General features: G+C 36.7%; 1 protein-coding gene across 3 annotated transcripts in view; it reads right to left on the bottom strand.

The window, feature by feature from the left end:
• LOC115425830 (protein unc-13 homolog B-like) overlaps positions 1-25,876 on the bottom strand; it is a 240,365-nt gene that overhangs the window by 104,413 nt on the left and 110,076 nt on the right. For all 3 annotated transcript variants that reach the window (XM_030143619.1, XM_030143616.1, XM_030143617.1), the window contains exons 10-13: positions 13,170-13,311; positions 11,287-11,456; positions 10,992-11,107; positions 8,809-8,972 (exon numbers count right to left, since the gene is read on the bottom strand). In XM_030143619.1, the coding sequence (XP_029999479.1) occupies positions 8,809-8,972; positions 10,992-11,107; positions 11,287-11,456; positions 13,170-13,311 (592 nt within the window). The remainder of the gene's footprint in view (positions 1-8,808; positions 8,973-10,991; positions 11,108-11,286; positions 11,457-13,169; positions 13,312-25,876) is intronic.

The raw sequence follows: 25,876 nt of genomic DNA on the forward strand, positions 1-25,876 counted from the left end.
TATCATTGATACTGATTTATTGGATCAATCTACTTCCTATCTGTTATAATGGGGAAATTTTTCAAAGTCGCACCAAATCCAGAATCAGATCCGAATCGAAATAATTTGAATACCTTGTGTTGACATCATCATACAGAAGCTGTATACCAAGTTTGAAGTCAATCAGAACTGGAGTTTCGGAGAAGAAGACAATTGAAATTTTTTCCCCATAAGAGCCCATGTTAAATTTTCCATAAGTTCCCGGATCCAGAAGAAGATCCTGATAAGCATGTGGACGTTATGTTTTGGTCATCTCCCCATCAGGGCTGGACTGTAGAAATTTACACTGGATATCATTTATATTTACTGAGTTATCGCATTGATCCACTTCCTATCTCTTATAATGGGGACATTTTTCAAAGTTGCACCAAATCCAGAATCAGATCCAGATCCAAATAATTTCACTAACTTTTGTTGACATCATCATAAAGAAGCTGTATACCAAGTTTGAAGTCAATCGGAATTGTAGTTTCGGAGAAGGAGACAATTAAAAGTTTTGTAACAGACGCTGCCACCGGACGCTGCATGACGACAATAGCTTACGTCCTGTCAGCTGGTAAGCTAACAAGCACTCTTCAAATTTTTAAAATTCTCAAAACTTATAAGTTTATGTTTCTCTAGTATATCACAGTGATGAAATGACAATGCCTTTTTATCAAAAGTTTTTATAGCTTTCTCAAAGAGAGATTCAGTGTTTTTAAGTGTAGTCATGCCAGTTTGTGACCAGTTTATAAAACAATACTCAATGTGTGAGAACATCATAGTGTATAAGAACAGCTTAGGGGCTTTGGTGCCAAGAAATGGTCTAACATATTGGCTTTACACTTGTTCCTCTATAGCCAGTGTACGGTTCATGAGTTCATGAGTTCATGAGCCTTATTTACAGCAGACTAGTGTTACCAGTGATCAGTGTTCGGAGTAAAGTAATACATTATAGTAACAGATACTGTTGTAGTCAAGACCAGCTAGACCAAGACATTGCCGAGACTGGAGGGTATCGAAACCAAGACAAGACCGAGAACAAAGGAGTTGAGTCAGTGACAAGACCCAGACCACAAAAAAATTGGTCTCAAAATCATGATTAAAGTACATGATCAGTAAAATAAATATAGGAAAATGCCTGATTTTCACTGAAAAAATGCAAAATGGAGAGGATAATATTATGATAAATGGTGATAAATCACTTAAGAAAGGTTAAATAGAGAGAGAAATTAATTTGGGAACTGACACAAAAGTAGTGACGGGTCTTTAAGGGTTAATACCACCTTCATTTCCTTGCTTTCAATCTTATAATAATAAACATAACACAAAAGTCAGACAAAATCCAAGCAAAATCATTATTATTCTAATGCATGTGATTCTTAAACAGCTGATTAAAAAACAAATAGAAAAGCACAAAGAGGCGGCAGTTTTAGAGGACGGCAGATTGCAGGTTTATGGGAAATGAGAAGTTTAATAATATAGTGTGGAAAGAAAAGACAGGAGGGTTAGGAGGGGTGGACAGATGAGAAAGGTGGAGGCCGACGACAAATAAATGAATGAGAAGGAAGGAAGTGGTTATGAAGAGGAAGAGAAGGGCTGGGTCTAATAGGAGATGAAAGATGGAAGAATGGAAGGATGGAAGGATAGAAGGATGGAAGGACGGAGGGATGAAGGATGGAAGGATAGAATGATGGAAGGATAGAAGGATGGAAGGACGGAGGGATGAAGGATGGAAGGTTGGAAGGAAGTGGTTATAAAGAAGAAGAGAAGGGATGGGTCTAACTGGAGATGAGAGACAGAAGGATGGAGGGACGGAGGGATGGAGGGATGAAGAATGGAAGGATAGAATGATAGAAGGATGGAAGGATGGAGGGATGAAGGATGGAGGGATGGAAGGATGGTAGGATGGAAGGATGAAAGATAGAAGGATGGAGGGATGAAGGATGGAAGGATAGAAGGATGGAAGGTTGGAAGGATAGAAGGATGGAAGGATGAAAGATAGAAGGATGGAAGGTTGTAAGGATAGAAGGATGGAGGGATGAAGGATGGAAGGATAGAAAGATAGAAAGATGGAGGGATGAAGGATGGAAGGATAGAAAGATAGAAAGATGGAAGGATGAAGGATGGAAGGATAGAAGGATGGAAAGATGGAGGGATGGAAGAATAGAAGGATGGAGGGAAAGAAGGATAGAAGGATTGAAGGCTAGAAGGATGGAAGGACAGAAGGATAGAAGGATGGAGGGATGAAGGCTGGAAGGATGGAAGGATAGAAGGATGGAAGGATAGGTGGATGGAAGGATAGAGGGATAGAAGGATGGAAGGAGAGAATTATTTACATGGACTGATGGGATTAGTGGATCAACAGGCATTTAATATTTTATATCAGTTTATATTTTGTTCAGCCATGGATGTTTGCGTCTTTATGGGTTAAAACAGAGAAAACTGAAGAAAAAGTGATCTTTTTTTCAACAAAGATATCAATAGCTGACTGTAAACCAAATGTGTCCATCCACTGTCATTGATCCAACTCCATTTGTTTTACTAGTGAATGAATGTGAATGAATGAAGATGACAGTGTTTCCACGGTAACTACAGAGCCTCTGAATGTCCAAATTGGTCATATCTGATGACCATGAAAAGATGAAAAACTGCATTTTACACCAATTATTTTCACATATTGGTAGGATTAGTAGAACAATTGGTATTAAACGTATTATATGAGTATATGTTTTGGTCGCCCATGGGTGTTTGGGTCTGTATGGGTTAAAAACAACACTGACCAGAATCGACCTCAGCGTTGGCACCGACTGCAACACATCATAACATGGTCTTTTATTAACGGCAGCAGACGTCTGATGGTGAATTCTCTCCCTGTCTGGACACTGACTCAAAGGCCAAGCTTCACTTCGACGCTGCTCATAAACCATCTCAGTTCACTGCCTTCACTCTGGCTCAGCATCAACGCTTTTTCTCTGCTGTGGTTAACTTATCCTTTCCTGACCTGGGACGAGGTAGAGGTAAAAGCACGGATGGAAGATTTTAATGGGATTCATTTTCGACAGTAAGATTCAAAGATGAGCCGAGTGCATATGTGCCGAGTCTGGACTGAGAGGCACAAGATGCAGCCAATAACACAGGTCTACTCAAAGTCAAATACTTTCAGAATAAAAGCGGGGAAATTTGACCATGTGTGAGTCACTGATAAAGAAATCATTTTGTTCATTATTTTGTTCATTTTCTTTTTATATTTTCTTCATTTTTCTTCATTTTGTTCATTATTTTCTTCATTTTGTTTTTATATTTTCTTCACTCTTCTTCATTTTGTTCATTATTTTCTTCATTTTTCTTCATTTTGTTTTTACATTTTCTTCATTTTTCTTCATTTTGTTCATTATTTTCTTCATTTTTCTTTATTTTGTTCATTTTTCTTCATTTTGTTTTTATATTTTCTTCATTTTTCTTGATTTTGTTCATTATTTTGTTCATTTTGTTTTTATATTTTCTTCATTTTTCTTGATTTTGTTCATTATTTTGTTCATTTTTCTCCATTTTATTTTATATTTTCTTCATTTTTCTTCATTTTGTTCATTATTTTCTTCATTTTTCTTCATTTTGTTTTTTATTTTCTTCATTTTTCCTCATTTTGTTCATTGTTTTCTTCATTTTGTTTTATACTCGTTTTTGTTCATTTTGTTCAATATTTTCTTCATTTTGTTCATTATTTTCTTCATTTTTCTTCATTTTGTTTTTATATTTTCTTCATTTTTCTTCATTTTGTTCTTTATTTTCCTCATTTTTCTTCATTTTGTTTTTATATTTTCTTCATTTTTCTTCATTTTGTTCATTATTTTCTTCATTTTTCTTCATTTTGTTTTTATATTTTCTTCATTTTTCTTCATTTTGTTCATTGTTTTCTTCATTTTGTTTTATATTCATTTTTGGTCATTTTGTTCACTATTTTCTTATTTTTGGTCATTTTGTCTTTATATTTTCTTCATTCTCTTCATTATTTTCTTCATTTTTCTTCATTGTGTTTTTATATTCATAATGTAGGATATAGGTGGAAGAAAACGGTCACAACCTGCCTATTATTGGGGGGGGGGGGGGTGCTTAATATCAAATGCCACATTAGCCCTGATTTTCTGATGCAACAAGATGTTCTAAGCACTCCTGTGTAATTTTTTTTTTTTTTTTTTTTTTAATTTTCATCCAAAACCCCCCTCCACCCCAAAAATGACTTTTTTAACTCTGAAAATCGCAACTTTCCCGGCTTCTCCACTCTTTTGTCCAGTGCAATGCATAAATCTGTTCATGATGGGCCATTTAATGATCTTGTCAGTGCCATATTGTATCGTAAGAGTACTTTGTACTATGAAAAGTCTAATGTCAAGGTCATGTTGTAGGTTAAAGGTCACCAAAATGCTTAGTTTTTTTCCAAGATTCATACCATTCCAGCATTTTATCCAATATGTCCTAAGTTCTCTTCCCTCTGGTTTCCTGGTGGGATCCCCCAAGGCCCCAGTAATAGTATCATTTACACTGGTTGGTTGTCCCCACCCCCCAAGGATTGAGTGATCCCCCCCACCCCCCCCAACAATTCACACCCTGTATACATTTGAGTGAACCTAAGCATTTTGAGAGGTAAACAATTCAAAAACTCAAAAATGATTTTTTTTATAGCAGCTTTCTGCACATTCAGTGCACATTTCCTACATCTACACATAATACAAAGTGAACAAACATCAGCTGCATTATTATTTTAACCATTTGCAAACTAAAAAATAAACAAACTGCATGAAGAAAAGTTACCAGGACTGATATAAGTGGTAAAACAGAAACTAGATTTACCAACACATTCAGACCAGACCTTTCAATGGCGCCACAGGATGTTTTTTTATCTCCACTTTTTTCCAATTTTGTCATTTTCACAGTTTCTTATCTAATCTCTGACATCCCTCCGACTATTTTAAACCATAACAGTCATATCTTGCTGTTGCCAATCTGCGTCATGGTTTGATTTAATCCATATTTCTATTAACAGCCCTTATCTTATTATCAATAGCATCAATTTCCCTTTTATATTCTGATTCTGTCTGTAACATGTGCAAATGAAACACAGCCTCTTCCAAACTCTGACACATACACTGAAGTATTTCTTAACGTTCATTGTCCCTAGTTCATGACAGATACTAATTAGTGTGAAGAGTAACGACCTCAGGAGTGGAAAGCTCCAAACTGAACAGAAAACATGCACAAACTGTAGATGTTTTTGTTGTACGGAGAGAAAATGAAGCTGAAGTTTGTTGAATAAAAGTGGCTTCAGTGTTCCTGTGTGATCCAAATGCCATTTTCATGTGTTATTGATTCATATTCAACTGGAACAAGTTCTGCTCCATTTTACCCACTGACTGATACTAAGGCTATGTTCAGACTGCAGCCAAATGTGACCCAAAACAGATTTTTTTTTGCCCATATGTGACCTGTATCCGATCTGGGTTCTTCTATGAAACTGGGTTCATTTTGGTATCTGACACTTTTCCAGCTTTTTAGACCCAATAATAAAAGAGAAATTTAGACATATTTCTCCCCAGGATGTACCTAATGATGACCTCAGATAAATGCAAAAAAATGTATACTCTTGCTCTAAGCCATCCCAAAATTAATGAATTTTTAATCAAATACTGGGGCCAAAAATCTGACCAAAATTGGGACATCAAAGCTACCTAGGTGTCAGTGCATTTGATCTGAAAACATGGCTGTAAATGGTCTTATATAGACTATAAATAAAGACACTGTGTTAAAGTTGATGATCCTAGTGGTTTTTCTAATCCAGACATGCAGGGTTTTCATGAATCTCAGTCTCATTCCAGGTTTCGTGTGTAACCCATCGTGTCCACTGCCTATTTAAATGCATATAAATTGCGAATGATTTTGCACCAGCTGTCATTTTTGTGAAACACTCTGCCTTGCATTATTAGTTCAATGCCCAAAATGTACCTGTGAGAGAATAAAGAGAGATTAAAAAAAAAAATAGTACTATGTCATTTTCGTCTCCTTTTGACCATGCTACATGCACATTTTTGGATTGAAAATAACGTAAAAATAATATAAAATGTGTTTTATGTGAAAAATACTTTCTCTTTTATCTGAGTAAAAATTTATTTTTCAAATAGACCCAAAGTACTTCCAAACTTGCTTCATAACATTAGTCTACATCTGGTTTGAATTTTTACCTCCTCTGTCCTCTTCTCAGGGACCAGTTTCATAGAAGCACTGATCTGTTAGAGACAGTTTGAACAACACAAATCCGATTTTTTGTGGTCCTAAATCCGATACATATCTGATATTTTGCAATGTGACTTCAGTCTGAATGGCCAGGTCGCATTTATTCGACCTTTACGTCACTGAAATGTGAAAAACATCACAATTCTACGTTCCAGGAGGAGGAAAAACATATTTACTTCCATAAATACAGTTTGTGCCTGCGTGGTCACGTATTACGTCAGGACCTCTTTTGTGCATGCGGGTCACTTCAGGGTCGCATTCAGTTCATAAACTGAAACTGATACCACTTAATGTGTAATATGAACAAGCATACAAAAAAATCGGATATCGCCAGAAAATCCGAATTGTGCGTTAAGACCTGCTGTCTGAGCGTAGCCTATGACTGTCCACTGGGGTGGTGTTAGCAATTGTGGAATTGTGTTCATAAAAGAAAGTATCTGTCAATCTGTCGGGGTGGGTGACTTATATACGTAGGGTGTGTTCTCTAAGTGCCATAACTTGCGTAAACCAAAAGTGAAACTTAACTCTTTCCCTGCCATTAACGAGATATTCCGTCAATTGCTTCCCAACGCTTCCCCGCCAATGACGAGATTTTCTGTCAATCCGTGTTTTCACTGTTATACTGTAGCTGGAGCTGTTGCGTATCATGTGAATTACTTTCCTTAGTCCAAAAACAAACAATTAAGCAGCTTTTTCAGAAAAATGATGGACCAGGTGCAAAGTTTTTGCACTGGAATCACCGGTATCCCATGGCAACGCATACAGCGCCAGTCACTCTGAATGAGGAAATGCCAACTCTGCAGTTTCAAAAGCCTTAAAGATGATTATGGAGACAGAGTCCGACAATTCAATATATGAAGAACCTTTCAGAGACAGTAACTGAGAAATATAAGGTGAAGGAGACGGACACGGGAAAACGGATCGGCACGGGTCCGACACGGAGGATGAGGAAGAGGGGGGCGGGAGGAGGGGCACGGCGTGACACAGAGACAATGACAGACAGAAGGAAGAGAAAAGAGGCATTTATAGTGGACATACAAGGAGAAGACAGACACACAGACATGGGACAAGACAAAGGACACCTAGTCTGAATCTGTTAGAGTGAGTTCAGATTCAGACTATGGACACAGAACAGATTCAGCTCCATAATGTCAGCAGGGACACAGGTAAGACACTGTTTTGTTTGGCTTTAGTATGAAATAAATAAATAAATACATATATTCATAAATAACTAGATGTTCATGTAATTATTTACAGATCAAACACAGCAGGTGGTCCAACAGGAGGACCTGGTCCAATAGGAGGACGTGGTGCAGCCAAGGAAAGGCCAGAAATCTACAGTATTTAGTGCATTTGTTTCCTTTTTTTCTTAAAAATGAGGAATATGGAAGTGTTTACATCAAAAAGCTAAACTAATACGTGGAAGACTTATAACTGATGTATGTAAATATGTAAAGTTTATAAGGAACCTGGTGCTTTAGACAGTGGTTCGTCTAAAGTTCGGTGTGGATTCCACTAACATTTTGTGGAGTGTTGGGATATTTTAGAGCTGTTTGTTATTATTATTGTTGTTATTATTATTTTATTTTGTGATTTTGAATACAGTGTTACTGTTTGTAAATAAGAAAGAGTCAAAAATGTGAATAGGAAATCAGTTTTATCTTAAAATCTAAATCTTTGAAGAAAAAAATAAAACGCAATTTTCTCAGTTTTTTGCTCAAAATTCAGTTTTTTCCTGAAAATGACCAATATTCAAATCTTTATATCTCACGAATGAATGAAGATAAAATAAAATTGTTTTTGTGTTTAAAAGTTGAAGTTCTGGTCTTTCTTTTGATGTATTCAGTGTTCACATACACCAAACACAACAGTTTCATTGAGCCTTCAAGTATTAGTGAATCTGACCAAAAAGGCTGGCGCTGGCTACCAACTCACTGGAAAATGCTCTGGCGGGGAAAGAGTTAACACGCTTTGGACGTCCAACTCCCGGCTTGTATAACTTTGTTTAACAAAGTTTTCACAACTTCTAACCTATATCCACTGGGCCCCCTCCACTGCTCTATGGGCACCCTGGGAATTCTGGGCCCCATGAATTTGTCATGTCCCCCCCCCCCCATGCGGCGCCCCAGACTGTACACACTCAACACACACTAATGCCTTATCTCTCCCTCTGTGGTCAAATTATATCATTATTAATAAAGTTAACCTACAGAGGATGTGTGTGTGCATCCGTCTACAGTGATCCAAACAAATACCCAGAATCCCCCAGTCTCAGTGGTGACAGGTCATTATTTGTCATTAGAGAAGATAAATTAATTAGCGTGCTGTTTATAGCTCATGACAAACCGCCTACCTTCACACACATGCAAATGCACACAAACACACTCATTGAAGCACTTCCTGGTTTGATTTAATCCCACATGCGTACACTGAACTCATATCCTGTTGTCTGCAGTGAATGTTCCCAGTAAAGTCTGTGGTAAACTTTAAATAATGGCTTACGTCATGGCCTGGTAGATGGATTCGATGCCGTAGCGCATTGCAAACTCATCCACTATTTCCTGCTGCACTTCATCATAATAAACCTTCCATCCATCGTCTCCATGAGCGACGGGGATCTTCACTACGCCGCCTCCCTCCACGTCCGTTGAAAAGTGGAACATGTTCTAAGGGGAAAACAGTACAGAGAATGAGCAAACATAAACAACAGCTAAAAACCACTGAAAAGGACAAAGAAATCTTATTATTACTAATAAATTGTTGTTTTACTACTATTACTGCAGTCACTTTATTATAACTTTTATTCTGTGATTATTAAACTATACATATATTTTAAAAATATTATAATATCGTAACATAATTAGCTATCTATTATTATTATTATTATTATTATTATTATTATTATTATTACTATTATTATTATTATTATCACTTTAGTATTACTACTTTGCTACTGGCTATATCCTGGATCCAAACTTAAAAATGTTTTCTTCAATTTGTGCATTTAAAAGGATGTATAAATCCACTGCAATAACAAATATAGAACATTATCTGAATAAATGAATATGTAGTAATAACATAGAAGTATGCATAAAATAAGATATTATTGTACTTAATTAATGAATTACTTATCATGATTACACTATATTATCACATTTATTGATCATTGCATTTGTAGTAAATATTTAAAGTGCATATAAATATTAAAGTTCATATTTAAAACGGTTGATTATGCAAATCTGATTGTGTGTGAAGTGACTAAAAAAAGTGTATGTGAATGGTTTGTATGGATGTTTTGTGTTATTGTAAAAATATACAGAAAAAAAGTGTGTTAACAAAGCAAAGGAAGCGGATTTAATTTAATTATTAGTTTGTAAAAAGGGGGTGGGAGTTTATAAATTATACTTCTCCCACTCTTTTGGAGCACAGAAAAATGGAGTTTGACCATGTTGTGTGGTTCTGTGTTATCTGATGATTCTATGTGCTTGAAGTAAAACTAAACTAACTAACTACTTGTTCTTTGTACTAGTACTTTCTAAGTCAGGGGTGTCAAACATGCGGCCCGGGGGCCAAATGCTTAATGCCAAAGGGTCCAGTTCAGCCCCTGGGATGTTTTTGCCAAGTGCAAAAATTCCACAGTCTTGAATTGAATTAAGCAAAAAAAAAAATTAGCTTGAATTTAGCAAAAAATCTTGAATTAGGCAAAAAAAAATCTTCAATTAAATTAAAAAAAAAAAAAAAAGCTTGAATTAAGCCAAAAAAAAAAAATAAAATAAAATCTTCAGTTAAGCCAAAAAAAATCTCAAATTTAGCAAAAAAATCTTGAATTAAGCCAAAAAAAATATTCAATTAAGTTAAAAAAAATCTTGAATTAAGCCAATCTTCAGTTAAGTAAAAAAAATCTTTAATTAAGCAAAAAAAATTCTCAAATTTAACAAAAAATCTTGAATTAAGCAAAAAAAATATTCAATTAAGCAATTAAGTAAAAAAAAAATCTTGAATTAACCAAAAAAAAAAAATCTTCAATTAAGTTAAAAAAAAAATCTAGAATTAAGTAAAAAAATCTTCAATTACGTAAAAAAATCTTCAATTAAGCAAAAAAAAAAAAAAATCTTCAATTAAGTAAAAAAAAAATATCTTGAATTAAGCAAAAAAAATCTAGAATTAAAAACTTAATTTTTTTTCTTTGTTTTAGAGCAAAAAATAACATTAAACTATGAAAATATTTACATTTACAAACTATCCTGTAACACTAAAATGTGAATAACCTGAACAAATATGAACCTGAAATGTCTAAAGAAAATTAAGCACAATTTTAACAATTTTTCTGCCTGTTCTTCAGTGTTTAGTGTGTTTGTAGATCTGATCCATAATTCACATGGAGAAATGAGAAGTTGAGGAATAATATTGTTAAAATTGCACTAAATTTTCTTATGTTTTTTTAATTTAAATTTCAGTTTTTTTTTGGTTTTTTTTGGATAGTTTATAAAAGTATTTTCTAAATTTGATGTTTTTTTTTTTTTTACACTAAAACAAAGACAAAAATTTGGAGTTGTCATTATTCATAGGTTATTATGTTATTATTTTTCTGGTTCGGCCCACTTCAGATCAAATTTAGCTGAATATGGCCCCTGAACTAAAATGAGTTTGACAGCCCTGTTCTAAGTACTGTGAGTGTGCGTTACCTCATGAAGACAGGTGTACTGAACATGGTACGGCGCCACCTTCTCCTCTCCTTCAATCTCCACACTGATCTGAAGACGAATGGCCCCAGATACGGCAGACTTATCTGTTCTCTTCTCTGTAAATAAATACATGAGTGTGTGAGCATTTAACTGGAGTTGAACTTGAACTGAAACTGACACTGTTTGAGTTTGAACTTCTGCTAATGAGCCAAATAACAGGAAGACATATGTCAATGCACAAATCCCCTCCAAACACACAACCAGCATCCACCACAGCCTCTGAGCGTCTTCGTACCCAGGTTGTACCAGACGTCCATCTCTCCGCTCAGCGTCCGAACCTCGATGATGCTCTGGCCCAGGAAGTCGTCGGACTCCCGCTTCAGACGCTGCTTCACCCGAGACTTGATGTCGTCGTCTTCGTCCCAGACTCGCAGCTTGATGCGATCAGAGGAGTTGTGACACTCACTGTGGACAAAGGGGATAAAAAACAGAGTGTTCTGTCAAACTAGAGTGTGTGTTAAGGCAAGGCAAGGCAAGTTTATTTGTATAGCACATTTCAGCAACAAGGCAATTCAAGGTGCTTCACACAGGACATTGAAATAAAAGAAACAAAAAGAAACACATTTAAAACATTATAAAAGAAACATATAAAAGGTGATTAAAAACAGCGAGTAAGAAAACAACACATAAAATCAAAATAAAATAAAATAAAATAAAAATAAAAACACACACATATTAAAGTAAAAGTTGCAGTGCAGAGTTTCAAAGAGAATATAAAATTTAAAAAGTCAAAAGCCTTTTAGTCAAAGGCAGCAGTGAACAGGTGAGTCTTTAACCTGGACTTAAAAGAACTCAGACTCTCAGGGAGTCTCTCAGGGAGTTAAGGGAACATGTTTACACGTTTGGACTGTGAAGTATGTTCTAAAAACTGTTCAAATCTCATACTGGCATGTGAATCTTACAGACCAAAGAACAGATGTACATAGACATGATATAAATAGTGGATTAAACCTCTGTGAGTCATCCACTGATTTGTGAGCTGCCATTTTGAGGCCAAAAGATGCACAACAACAACCATGTGGGTCTTATATAAACACATGGGTGGGTTTTACTGTTGTACAGTGTAATAATAAACACCATCAGCTCATTTCAGCTACTTCACGAATATTAACACAAACATGTGTGTGTGTTAACAGTAATGTCAAAGTCAAGAAATGTGTAGAAACACTATTTACAGCTACCTGTGCTAATTAGCGGGCTAACCACAGACCATTTACAGGTGCGGGAGACTTTTGTGACCAATTTTCATCAAATTTGTAAAACCTCAGTCCTATCCTCAGTATCATGAATCTGTAAGTCTTTCTGCGATTTCTCACCTGAATCTCTTGCATTACGGTGAACAATTTTGAAGTGCCATCCACCATAAACAAACCGTATGTTTCCGTCCAAGCCAGGAGGTAACTCGGGCATCTTCGGAATTTTGTTGCGACATTCATTGTGGAAAACGCCGGTTTCCTCCGCTGTCTGGCAGTGGCAGCTGCTACAGACACGACACTGCGTTTCAGCAGTTTCCGCGTCGTGTTTTTTTCATCCATATAATAAATATCATATGGTCACGCTGCCACTGCCACTGCCACTGTCAGGCCTTCGCTTCCCACAATGCACGTTATGACAAAATTCCAAAGATACCCGAGTTACCTACAGGCTCTGTTAGTAAATATACGGTTTGTTTATGGTGGAAGGCACTTTGAAATTGTTGACCATAATGCAAGAGATTCAGGTGAGTAATCACAGAAAGACTTACACATTCGTGATACTTAGAATATGACTGAGGTTTTACAGATTTGATGAAAAATTGGTCACGAAAGTCTCACGCACCTTTAATTCAATATGAATTAATGTTAACTTCAGCTAATGCCATTCAGTCATTGTGGCTATTGTTATTAAGACTGAAATCTGCTGCAGAGCTGTCTGGGAAAAATAAGTTTTGTAAAATAAACAATGGTTCTGAATGTCTGAGTCTGGTCAAAACAGCACAGAAGACACTGATGGCACTACTCACCTGTCAATCACACTCACCTGTCAATCACTGGCTTGATTCTGCAGAATGTTTTTGTCTTAATATAATCTAAACAAGTGAGTTACACAACGCCCCCCCCCATACAGTTGTCCACTTACAAGCTGAACTTTTCCTCCCAGACCGGGTTGAGGTTTCCGTATATGGTCTTGGTTCTCTTTTTGGTTTTGCCCACTTGGATGGTGACGTATGGGTCACTGGAGCCGGTTCTGTCCTTGGCCTGAAGACCCTGAGCGCTGACGACTGACAAAAACACAAACACACAGAAACACCGACTGTGAACATTACATAAGATCAACAAACACCTACTCATTACCGTCGTCTTTCTGTTTCTCATTCACACACACTCTCCAAAACACAAGCTTTCACCCACACACTGACAGTGGGTACGGAAAGTATTCAGACCCCCTTAAATTTTTCACTCTTCATTATATTGCAGCCATTTGCTAAAAGCTAATTTTTTTCCTCATTAATGCACACACAGCACCCCATTTTGACAGAAAAAAACAGGACCAATGGCCCTGTAGCTTACCGGCCAAATTAAAAGCTTTGGGAAATGTATCCAGATGCCATTTATTATCACCCAGTTCTGTGTATTTATTCTATTACAGAAATAGCCCATGTTTTGGTCATATTCCAATCAGATCTGTAAAAAATTCAAATTCCAACTTGATATCATTGATACTGATTTATTGGATCAATCCACTTCCTATCTCTTATAATGGAAAAAATTTTCAAAGTTGCACCAAATCCAGAATCAGATCCGGATCCAAATAATTTCAATACCTTGTGTTGACATCATCATACAGAAGCTGTACACCAAGTTTGAAGTCAATCAGAACTGTAGTTTCGGAGAAGAAGACAATTGAAATTTTTTTCCCCATAAGAGCCCATGTTAAATTTTCCGTAAATTCCCAGATCCAGAAGAAGATCCTGATCAGTATGTGGCCATTATGTTTTGGTCATCTCCCCATCAGGGCTGGACTGGAGAAATTTACACTTGATATCATTTATATTTACTGAGTTATTGTATTGATCCACTTCCTATCTCTGATAATGGGGAAATTTTTCAAAGTTCCACCAAATCCAGAATCAGATCCGGATCCAAATAATTTCACTAACTTTTGTTGACATCATCATAAAGAAGCTGTATACCAAGTTTGAAGTCAATCAGAATTGTAGTTTCAGAGAAGAAGATGAAAGTTTTGTAACAGATGACAGACGACGACGGCGGATGCCGCATGACGACAATAGCTTACAGCCTGTCAGCCGGTAAGCTAAAAACAGAATTGTAGACATTTTTGCAGATTTATTAAAAAAGAAAAACTGAATATCTCATGACCATTAGTATTCAGACCCTCTGCTGTGACACTCATATATGTAACTCTGGTGCTCAGGTCCTTTTCTTCTGATCACCCGTGAGATGGTTCTACACTTTCATTGGAGTCCAGCTGTGTTTAATTAAACTGATTAGACTTGATCAACTCACAGTGCATGTCAGAGCAAATGAGAATCATGAGGTCGAAAGAACCGCCCCAAGACCTCAGAGACAGAACTGTGACAAGGCACAGATCTGGCCAAAGTTACAAAAGAAGTTCTGCTGCACTTAAGGTTCCATAGAGCACAGTGGCCTCCATAATCCTTCAATGGAAGATGTTTGGGATGACCAGAACTTTTCCTAGAGCTGGCTGTCAGACCAAAGATCACAGCAGCTGAGCACCAGAGATGCAGTGGGAAGATGGGAGAAAGTTGTAGAAAGTCAACCATCACCAATCTGGGCTTTATGGCAGAATGTCCCAACAGAAGCCTCTCCTCAAACACATGAAAGCCCCCACAGAGTTGGCCAAAAAACACATGAAGGACTCCCAGACTATGAGAAATATGATTCTCTGGCCTGATAAGACCAAGACTGAACTTTTTGGCAGCAGTGAAGCATGGTGGTGGCGGCGTCATGTTCTGGGGGTGTTTTCAGCTGCAGGGACCGGACGACTGGTTGGAATTGAAGGAAAGATGAATGCGGCCAAATACAGACATATCCTGGACCAAAACCTTTTCCAGAGTGTTCTGGACCTCAGACTGGGCCAAAGGTTCACCTTCAAACAAGACAATGACCCTGAGCACACGGCTAAAATAATGAAGGAGTGGCTTCGGAACAACTCTGTAGTTGCTTTTCCATTGGACATCTGCGCAAAACTTTACCGATATTTACTAAATATCACAAAAACAGAAGTGCACAATGTCGTTTTTTTCCATTGAATCACAAATGTGATGATTTGTTTATTTATTATCATGAGATGACACAAGAAGTCATTCCATAAACATGGCGATGAACGTAAATATGGTGTTGATTTACAAATATATTCACTATTTTTATTATATATTACCCCTTTATCTCGTACTAAGTTAAAAAATGGTTGGGTTTCCTGGTGTGTCCACACATACTGCGACATGTTTCTTCTCCTTCTTTGCTTGTTGTAACGTCCGTCAACATCCGTTTTTTTAATTCACCTGACTCTAGTTGCGAAAAAAGGTCTTTTCTTTTTAGCAGTTTTGCGTGATATACCATTTGCGCTATGCTCGAAAAACCACCTCTTGCCAGCGCAGAAACTTTTAATTGAAAAATGAGACTTGCTGTTTTTCCATCAGGTACATTTTTATGCGCAAGTTGTATTTGCGCAATTTGAGGGTCAATGGAAAAGCGATTACTGACTGTTCTTGAAATGCCAAGCCAGAGCCCTGACTTAAACCCAACTGAACATCTGTGGAGAGACCTGAAAATGGCTGTCCACCGGTGGCGGCTGCTCGTCTTTCAGAGAGGGGAAGCGCATTGTCGGCTTACATTAAAAAAAAAAAAAAGTCAAGTTATTTAAACATAAATTCGGCCCTCTGTTCCTTTTAAAGAGAGGGATGCTAGTCTTGTAATTTTCTTTTGTTTACAATGTGTACATTTTAGTTGGTGGCCAGAATTTTAAAGATCATGCAAAAATGAACAACTTCTGAATTCTAACGTTATTCAAATTGTGAAAAATAATATGAAGTTTTTTAAAACGAAGTGAAAAGTGTGCCTAAAAAGTGCACCTGGATACCGGAGAGTTAATGAGGAAAAAACTAATTTACATAATTTTAGCAAATGGCTCCAGCATAACAAAGAGTGAAGCATTTAAGGGGGTCTGAATACTTTCCATACCCACTGTATGCAAAGCCTCGTAACACAATGCTCATGATTCAGAGGCAGATTAACGGTAACAACATATCAGACCAATGTACTCAGACAACTACTCAACAACTCTGTGAAAGCATTTGGAGGTGTGATCAAAATGAAAACACCACAGACATGAAAAAGTAAAACTTTCCTTTGATTATAAAAACTAATATTTAGATTTGCAGAAATTGCATTTTTTTCAGTGTGCATGTTCTGGTCAAAACAGTGAACACAAAGACAAGAAACTGCTCCTTTAACCAATAAAGACCCAAACAGCCACCAGCGACCAAAAGCATCTACTGATCTCAACTGTTCAACACCTGCTGATTCACTAATCCTGTCAATCCATGTAAATAATTGGTGTAAAATACAGTTTGTCATCTTTTCATGGTCATCAGATATGACCCATTTGGATGTTCAGAGGCTTTGTAGTTACCATGGAAATACGGTCATCTTCTACAACATTGATTCACCAGTAAAACCCATGGAGTTGGATCAATGACAGTGGATGGAAACACTGGGTTTATGTTCAGTTAATGATATCTTCACTGAAAATTGCACTTTTTCTTCAGATTTCTCTGTTTCTGATATAATAAGCCTCAACTTTAATCAGAGCTTTTATGAACATCTACATCAGGGGTGTCAAACTCATGTTAGCTCAGGGGCCACATTAAGCCCAATATGACCTGCAGTGGGCCGGATCATTAAAATGATAACATAATAATACATAAATAATATCAGTTCCAAAATCTGTATGTCTAATTTCTTTGTTTTAGAGTGAAAAAAGTAACATTACATTATCAAAATTTCTACATCTACAAACTATCTTTTAAAAAAATATGAAAAAGCATGAACCCTGACCAAAATTAAATTTATTAAGAAAAAAAGTGCAATTTTAACAATTTATGCCATTATTTGGCCTCAGCTTCTTATTTTTACATGTTCATTACAACATACAGATCACAGTGGATCTACAAATGCATAAAACATTTAATAACAGACAGAATATTGGTAAAATTACTCTTAAATCTCTTAAGACATTTCGGGTTGTTCATATTTGTTCAGGTTTTTCACATTTTTTGTAAAAGGCTAGTATGTAAATGTTAACATTTTTGAGTAATTTTACTTTTTTTTTTACACTAAAACAAAGAGGAAAAATATGTGGTTTTCGTTATTTGTACTTTATTATGATAGTATTTTACTGGTCTGACCCACTTTAGATGGAACTGAACTCAGTTTATTTTGACATCCTTGACTGTTCATATCTTAAGTGTAATTTTTGTATTTCACTAATTCATCCTGCGGGCCAGATTGGACCCTTTGGCGGGCCGGTTTTGGCCCCCGGGCCACATGTTTGACACCTGTGATCTACATGATTAGTGAATTAAATACAGGAAAATACTTGACTTTCACAGAAAAAACGCAAAATGCAGAGGTTAATATCATAATAAATGGTGATATGTCACTTAAGAAAAGGCAAATATAGAGAAAAAAAAACTATTTTGGAACTGTCAGATAAGTAGCACTAGGTCTTTATGGATTGAAAACTATCAACATCAGCACATAATTCTTGTTTACTTTGAACATTTCCTGTCTGACTTTACTTTTTCTCAAAGTGACACAAAAGTGTTCTGATAGATGTCAATTAGAGACTGTTGAAATGTAGTCAGGAGGAAGGTCAACAGGTACCAGGAGGCTGTAAAACTGCCACTTTGACCCAAGTGTGAAGACAGAGGTGACAGATCTGCAGCACAGGCTGTTATTTATATCTGTGCACTTTACCAGGAGAGGTAGTCTGAAGATAAAATAACCAAACAGCATGTGGCAGCTGGAATGACTTCAGTGTTGGATGACTTCAGTGTGTATTTACATACGAGTCTATCCATTTACACACAGACTGAGCATCAACATCAACACATGAACACCCAGATAATCAGTGTGAAACCACTGTGTCAGTTTCTCACAGGTCTTTTTCCTTCCTCTTACTCTGTAAAAAAAAAAAAAAAAACTGTAAAAAAAACCAGTATTATTCCAGCAGCTGGGGTGCGGAAAAAATACTGTTAAATAACGGAAAATAACCATCTCATAAAAATGCGGTAATTTTCTATAACTAAAATACAGTTTTTTGCCCTAACTTTACATAAGATTTTTTTTTTTTTTTGGCTTTTTAATGTTTAATAAAGAATATTTACATGTATTAAAACAATCAAATTACCTATAAATATATATATAAATAATTTTCAATGAGACTCAGTTGTACAATCCACTGATAAAAACTGTATTTGGACAGTTTATCAGTGCTTATACATGTTATACAGTCACAAAAATACATTTATTACCATTTTTGTTGGGAAACCTCCCATAATTACACAAGATATTGTGTATTAAGTCTTCTTAAACTTACAGAACAAATACTTCTTTTACGGTTAGTTGTCAGTAATTTTATCTCATTTGAATCTTTTTTTTAACTGTATTAAAATTTAAATTAACAGTTTAATCTCATAAATAGAAAAGAAATATTTGTGAAATTACGATACATTTGCAAATGTATTTTAACTGTATTTTTCAGTGAAAAAAGAAAAAATGTCTTTCAAAAAATTAAAATTTTATGGTTATTCACAGTTTCAGTTTTTTCATGTTATTTTCCATTTGACATGTAAAATTGCAGTGTATTTTTGTCATTTTATTGATATTTTCCTGTATCTTAAAAATACAGGAAAAATTTGTAAAATAAACAGTGAAAATTCTGTTAATTACAGATTTTTTTTACAGTGTAGACACATGTCTGCTGATCCACATCATGTATGTGATTAATGTGATCGGCTCAGGCAGGGAGTTTGGAATATTCATAGTTTTAGATTAATTTATTAATGGAACCAGTGAAGCTCAGTCCATGTTCGCATCCAGTCACAACACTGAGTCTGAAATGTGTCAGAATTTAATACAAAAGAAGGTCAAAAGAGAATAAATTGTGACTGTAAACATTAACTTCTGAGATTATCAAATAATTTCAGTGATTAACCCAGTGGTTCCCAACCTTTTTTGACTCGTGACCCCATTTTAACATCACAGATTTCTGGCGACCCCAGACACTCAACACAGATACTTTTTTTTTTTTTTGCTAAACTTAATTTGCTTTTGATCATGTAATAGTTTGCTATACTATGTTGCAAATAAACATTAATTTTAGATGACATTTAGTCTTGGGGTCGGGACCCAATGTGGGGTCATCTGGAATTCAAATGGGGTCGCCTGAAATTTCTAGTAATTGATAAAAACAAACAAAAAAAAAACAAAAACGTACTAATAAAAAATATATGGTGAGTTGAGAGAGACAATCCCAATACATAAAAGACATGACAAACTGTGAAGCTGAAACTGAAGCACTGTGATACTTTTTTTTTTTTTGATCATGTAATAGTTTGCTATACTGTTACAAATAAATGTTCAAGTTAGACGACATTTAGTCTATATAATGTATATTATTATGGATGGAGGCAGAAAAGCCAGGTGTAGATTACTGCACAAAGTGAGAATTTGATTTTCCTTGGTCAGGATATGTACAGTCAGTCCAGCTTGGATTTACAAGGCTGACAATTAATACTGAACAAACAAGAACTCAAACTATGAATTATGAAAGAGCTGCAGCATCTGAAACTGACCACAATGAACATTTGACAGATAAACAGAACCACAGTGCTTCAGTTTCAGCTTCAGTTTGTCATGTCTTTTATAGATTGTTATTGTCTCCCTCAATTCATCATATATTTCTCATTAGTAGCTAATTTATTTATTTTTTAGCTTACCGGCCAATAAGCCGTAAGCTATTGTCGTCATGTGGTGTCCGGCGGCGTCTGTCGTCATCCATTACAAAACTTTCAATCGTCTTCTTCTCTGAAACTACAATTCCGATTGACTTCAAACTTGGTATACAGCTTCTGTATGATGATGTCAACACAAAGTATTGAAATTATTTAGATTCGGATCTGATTCTGGATTTGGTGCAACTTTGACAAATTTTCCCATTATAACAGATAGGAAGTGAATTGATCCAATAAATCACTAAGTATCAATGATATCAAGTTGGAATTTGAATTTTTTATAGATCTGATTGGAATATGACCAAAACATGGGCTATTTCTATAATATAATAAATACACATAAGTGGGTGACAATAAGCGGCATCTGGATACATTTCCCAAAGCTTTTCATTTGGCCGGTAAGCTACAGGGCCATTGGTCCTATTTTTTTATCAATTAATAGAAATTTCAGGCAACCCCAAGGTTGAAACACATTGAATTAACAGGTGCCTTTTAAGAACATCGGTAAAGTCTGTTTCTGTAGTTTATCCTGCCTCCTTAACACTTTCATCCTTTTGTTCCTTTTACTGAAATATTGAAACTGATCTCTATCTTTATTTAGAAATGCTTAACACTTGATAACCATTGTGCCCCCCCCCCCCCCCCCCCCCCACACACACACACACACACACAGTTAATAATCTGTGATGTCTGACCTCTGACTTAAGCATCTGCTCCTGTTCACGAATAAAGGTGAATAAAGCCCCTCTGAATGTTTGTCCCTGTGTCTCCTCTAACAAAGTTCATCACAGCTGATGGAGGAGACAAGGTGTGATGGTTGCCACAGCAACACTACCGGGGAGATGTGTTTGGTTGCTTTGGTAACAAGCAACCAGGAAGGTCTTGAGATGGGGATGCTCGCTGTTTCACATGAACACGTTTACAGATAAACTCTTCAAGCTCTCTACATCTGTCACATAAAAGAGCAAAGTTTCATGAATTTGGAACAGTTTCTCTTTTTAGGTACCTGCCATGATCCGATTCACAACTTTTACCAATGAGAAAAATGTAACATAATATCCATAGATTCTTGGTATCTGCTGAGATGTAATAATGTTTATATGACCTATTACTTTAAGCACCTATCAACCCCCATAACTGCCACTGAATATACATGTTATAGGGCAGGGGTGTCAAACTCATTTTAGTTCAGGGGGCTCATTCAGCCCAATTTGATCTCAAGTGGGCTGGACCAGTAAAATAATAACAGTGAAAAAAGTAAAATTATTTTATGATCAGGTTTCCATCTACAAAGTTTCCTTAAAAATCTGAATAACATGAACAACTGGAATTATCTTAAGAAAAACAAGTGCAATTTTAACAATATCCTCCTGAGACCCAGTAATGCATTTTTGTCCTCTGTAGTGGACAAGAGTTCCACAGCTTTACTTAAAAAAAAAAAAAGTCTACTAAAAAGGACATTATATTATTTTTAGTGCTGGGCAGATTAAAATTTTTAATTGCAATTAATCGCGTGGATTTCTTCAATTAATCACGATTAATCGCATAGTTATGGAGGGGGGGTGTAGTCGTGTATTTCCTTTCAGTGATATTTCAGACTCGAAGTACTCTGGTGATAAAAATAATTCCACATTGCAGTGCTTACAAACAACTTTGTCCTTCTCAACCCCACCATCTGAAGACATTTAAAATGAAAATGTCCATGGAACAGACCGGTACTTTTCTCCATGTTTATGTCCACACCAGTTTATTTCCGGTTGTGAGTGACTGACAGGAGCCGTAAGCCCACTAATAAGTACTAATACTAAAAAGCCCAATAACATGTGATGTTCAGTTGTTCAAAGCAAGCAAAGGGGGCCCTCTAGTGGTCAGAATAAGTTGCACTAACGTATGTTTTGTCCTTGCGGTGTTACCGTAGTCAGTTTGGACATAAGAAGGAACTAACAGACACGTTTCTTTCACTTCTGTTTGTATGGCCCGAAAAACGTTTGCCTGTGAGTATTTTATGTTCAGTTGTTGTAAGAATGTATCAAATATCTCTGATGTAAACCTTTGTTGCTGGATAAAAAGATGTTGAAAATCTTAAATTAATCTGAAAATGCTAATCGTTAGCGTGTCTATGGATTTTCTCATTCAAGTTAGCGAGCAATCTTTTTCCCATTCATTTAAATGTATAATGCCATGTAAATGTACTAAGGCAATGAACAGAACTCAGACATATTCTGTATGTATGTTGCAATTTTACAGTGAGTCTCAAGTAAAAGATTTGGAGAGAAGTTTTGGGCGTCCGGCTTTTCTTGGGAAACCTGTTGTCTATCTGCCGAGCTAATCACTACACACATACAAGCAGAGGCAGAAGAATAGGAGTTAGAATAAAATGGCATTAACGTGAGATTAAAAAAATTGTCGGCGTTATTTAATGAATGCGTTAACGCAGTAATAACACGTTAACCTGCCAAGCCCTACTTATGATTATACAAAGCAAGTGACATTGCAACAAATTTGAAATTAAATTAACTTTGCATTCAGTGTGTTGTACTTAAAATAGCAATTCCATTCAAATCAAGCTTTTAAGTTTAATACACTCAAGTTCTCATTACTCATTACTTAAATTTTTTTAAGGCAACCAGTTTCCTCAAATTTTTTAAGTAAACTCAACTTATCTGGTCTTACAGTGTATTGGCCTTCCCACCCATTTCAGGGTATACAGTCTTTTAACCTTGTTTACGACAACATCATTAATTTTGTATTAAAAAACAAAAATAAAATCCCCGTTACCACCTTTGATCAGGTGTTCAGTCCATCTGTCCTCGGGTCAGAACCTGACAAACTGAAGACTGACTAAAGCTGATATACTGATCTATTCTGAACCTCTGGACTTAAATAAGGAACGTGACTTTGGATCATAAATGATGACACTGATCGGTTCATTTATGTGTTCACTTTAACCCAAAATGAAATTGTGTATTAAAACACAACAGTGACATAATAACACAGCTGTGGGAGAAAACTTATTGTCAGGGAAGTTTGGTTCCTTTAAGATACTTCAGGGCTTTAGTTTGTGTTGGAAATGACAGTATAATGATGAAAAAGTCTCAGAACAAGGGACCGTACAGTTTTTAATTATGTGGAATTAAAAAGTAAAAATAGACCCTGCCAACATGAATTGTTTTTAGGCATGAAGCTGCCTTAGGGTTTTCACTGAGTGGAAACAACGTCTACATCCCAGCACATCATCAGATACTTACACACAAAGACAGAAAGAGGAGGTGTCAGTTAGTTCAATATAAGGTTAAACCACTGCACGGGGGGGGGAGAAGGAGAAGGAGGAGGAGGAGGAAGAGAAGGAGGAGGAGAAGGAGGAGGAGAAAAGGAGGAGGAGGAGAAGAAGTAGAAAAAGGAGAAGGAGGAGGAGAAGGAAGGGAAGAAGGAGGAGAAGGAAGAGAAGAAGGAGAAGGAGGAGGAGGAAGAGAAGGAGGAGGAGGAGGAGGAGGAGGAGGAGAAGAAGGAGAAAAAGGAGAAGGAAGAGTGAGAGAAAGAGAAGGAGAAGGAGAAGAAGGAGAAAAAGAAGAAAAAGGAGAAGGAGGAGAAGGAGAAGAAGGAGATGAAGAAGGAGAAGGAGGAGGAGGAGAGGAAGGAGAAAGCGAAGGAGAAGAAGGAGAAAATGAAGGAGAAGAAGGAGGAGGAGAAGGAGAATGAGAAGAAGAAGCATGAGAACAAGAAGGAGGAAGAGGAGGAGAAGGAGAAGAAGGAGGAGGAGAGGAAGGAGAAGGAGAAAGAGAAGGAGAAGTAGAAGGAGCAGGAGGAGGAGAAGGAAAAGGAGAATGAGAAGAAGGATGAGAAGAAGGAAAAGGAGGAGAATGAGAAGAAGGATGAGAACAAGAAGGAGGAAGAGGAGGAGAAGGAGAAGAAGGAGAAAGAGAAAGAGAAAGAGGAGAAAAAGATGGAGAAGAAGGAAAAGGAGAAGAAGACAAAGAAGAAGAAGAAGAAGGTGAAGCTCAATAACTAAACATCCTGGTTGGGTTCCAACAGAAACCCATCCTAGTTTGTCTTAAACTCTCCTGTTGGACTGCATTATCACCTGTTTGTATCCTCTGGTCCAAACACTGTCCAGTCTTAGACCTTTACCACAGCTGGGGGGTTGGGTGTGTGCTGTTCCATACCCTACAGGTGTTGGTGGTGAGGGGGTGTTGGGTGTGTGCTGTTCCATACCCTACAGGTGGTGGTGGTGAGGGGGTGTTGGGTCTGTGCTGTTCCATACCCTACAGGTGGTGGTGGTGAGGGGGTGTTGGGTGTGTGCTGTTCCATACCCTACAGGTGGTGGTGGTGAGGGGGTGTTGGGTGTGTGCTGTTCCATACCCTACAGGTGGTGGTGGTGAGGGGGTGTTGGGTGTGTGCTGTTCCATACCCTACAGGTGGTGGTGGTGAGGGGGTGTTGGGTGTGTGCTGTTCCATACCCTACAGGTGGTGGTGGTGAGGGGGTGTTGGGTGTGTGCTGTTCCATACCCTACAGGTGGGTGTAAACAGCCTGATGGAGGCTTGTTAAGCTCACTGTGGCTCCTGTTTTTACTGTATGTTGTTGTATTTACTGCTGGTTCTTTGTTCTTTGTTGAAACTGTCCTTTGTTTAGTGTCCACATTATGTTTCAGATTTCACAGATCTGCTCCTGGACGTAAAGATGAAAAAGTGAAGTAAAGGTGAAAAAGTTTAAGTGGTCAAAGGTCAAAGTGTTTGTGAAGTTCATGTGTCTCTACTCTATGTCAGGAACACCTTGAGGAATTTCGTCAAATGTCGTCTCTTAACGAAAAGTCCGAGTCAAAATTTTAAAAACATGTTTCACCAATAACTACTGGGTTCTACAGATCTGCATGAACATTATTCTGTAATAAAAACAGCAGAGGAACCTGACTGAATTCATGGTTTTATGTCAGTCGTGTTGTGTACAAGCCAACAGCGTCTTTTCACACCTTTTCCTTCTTTACTTAGTGAAATCTGAGTGGAAATAATCTGCCTTATTTCAAATACTACAGACTGAAATATTCACTGATGCTACTAAAGCGCAACTAAAAAGAGAATGTAACCTTGAGGTTCTTTGCTGAACTGACACAGTTCTGTGAACATTTTACTGTCAGTGTGTCTGCACATGGACAGTTTCAGGAAGGTCCAAGGGAAGGGGACTCTAAACCAAAAACCACAAGGAAGGGATGAGAATAACCACAACAGGGCATAGGTTCAATCAACTGTTGTCATTAACATCCAGTACTGTCTGACTTTTCTGCAATTTCCCCTCTATTGTAAATATGTATACAGTCTGTATAATCTTTTATTAGTTATTATTATCTAATTTTACATTGTTTGCTTTTGCACTATCTTGTTTTTTCACTATCCTTATGCATGTATACTTTTTTCTTGCACTTTATTCTGTTGTTGCCTTAACCGTTGAATTTCCTCGTTGTGGGATCAATAAAGTAATCAAATCGAATCTAACCAAACCTGATCTAATCCAATCCAATCTAATCTAATCTAATCTAATCTAATCTAATCTAATATAATCTAATCTAATCCAAATCAATCAATCTAATCTAATCTAATTCTTTCTAATCCAATCCAATCTAATATAAACCAAATCTATCAAATTGAATCCAAATCAATCTAATCCAATCCAATCCAATCCAATCTAATCTAATCTAATCTAATCTAATCTCCTACACATACAGTCCATGGACTCTATTTAGACTTAAAAAACACCTGAAGACACTATTGTTCACGCAGGCATTTTAAATCC

Source organism: Sphaeramia orbicularis, chromosome 9 (genome assembly GCF_902148855.1).
Source record: "Sphaeramia orbicularis chromosome 9, fSphaOr1.1, whole genome shotgun sequence".
Classification (NCBI taxonomy): domain Eukaryota; kingdom Metazoa; phylum Chordata; class Actinopteri; order Kurtiformes; family Apogonidae; genus Sphaeramia; species Sphaeramia orbicularis.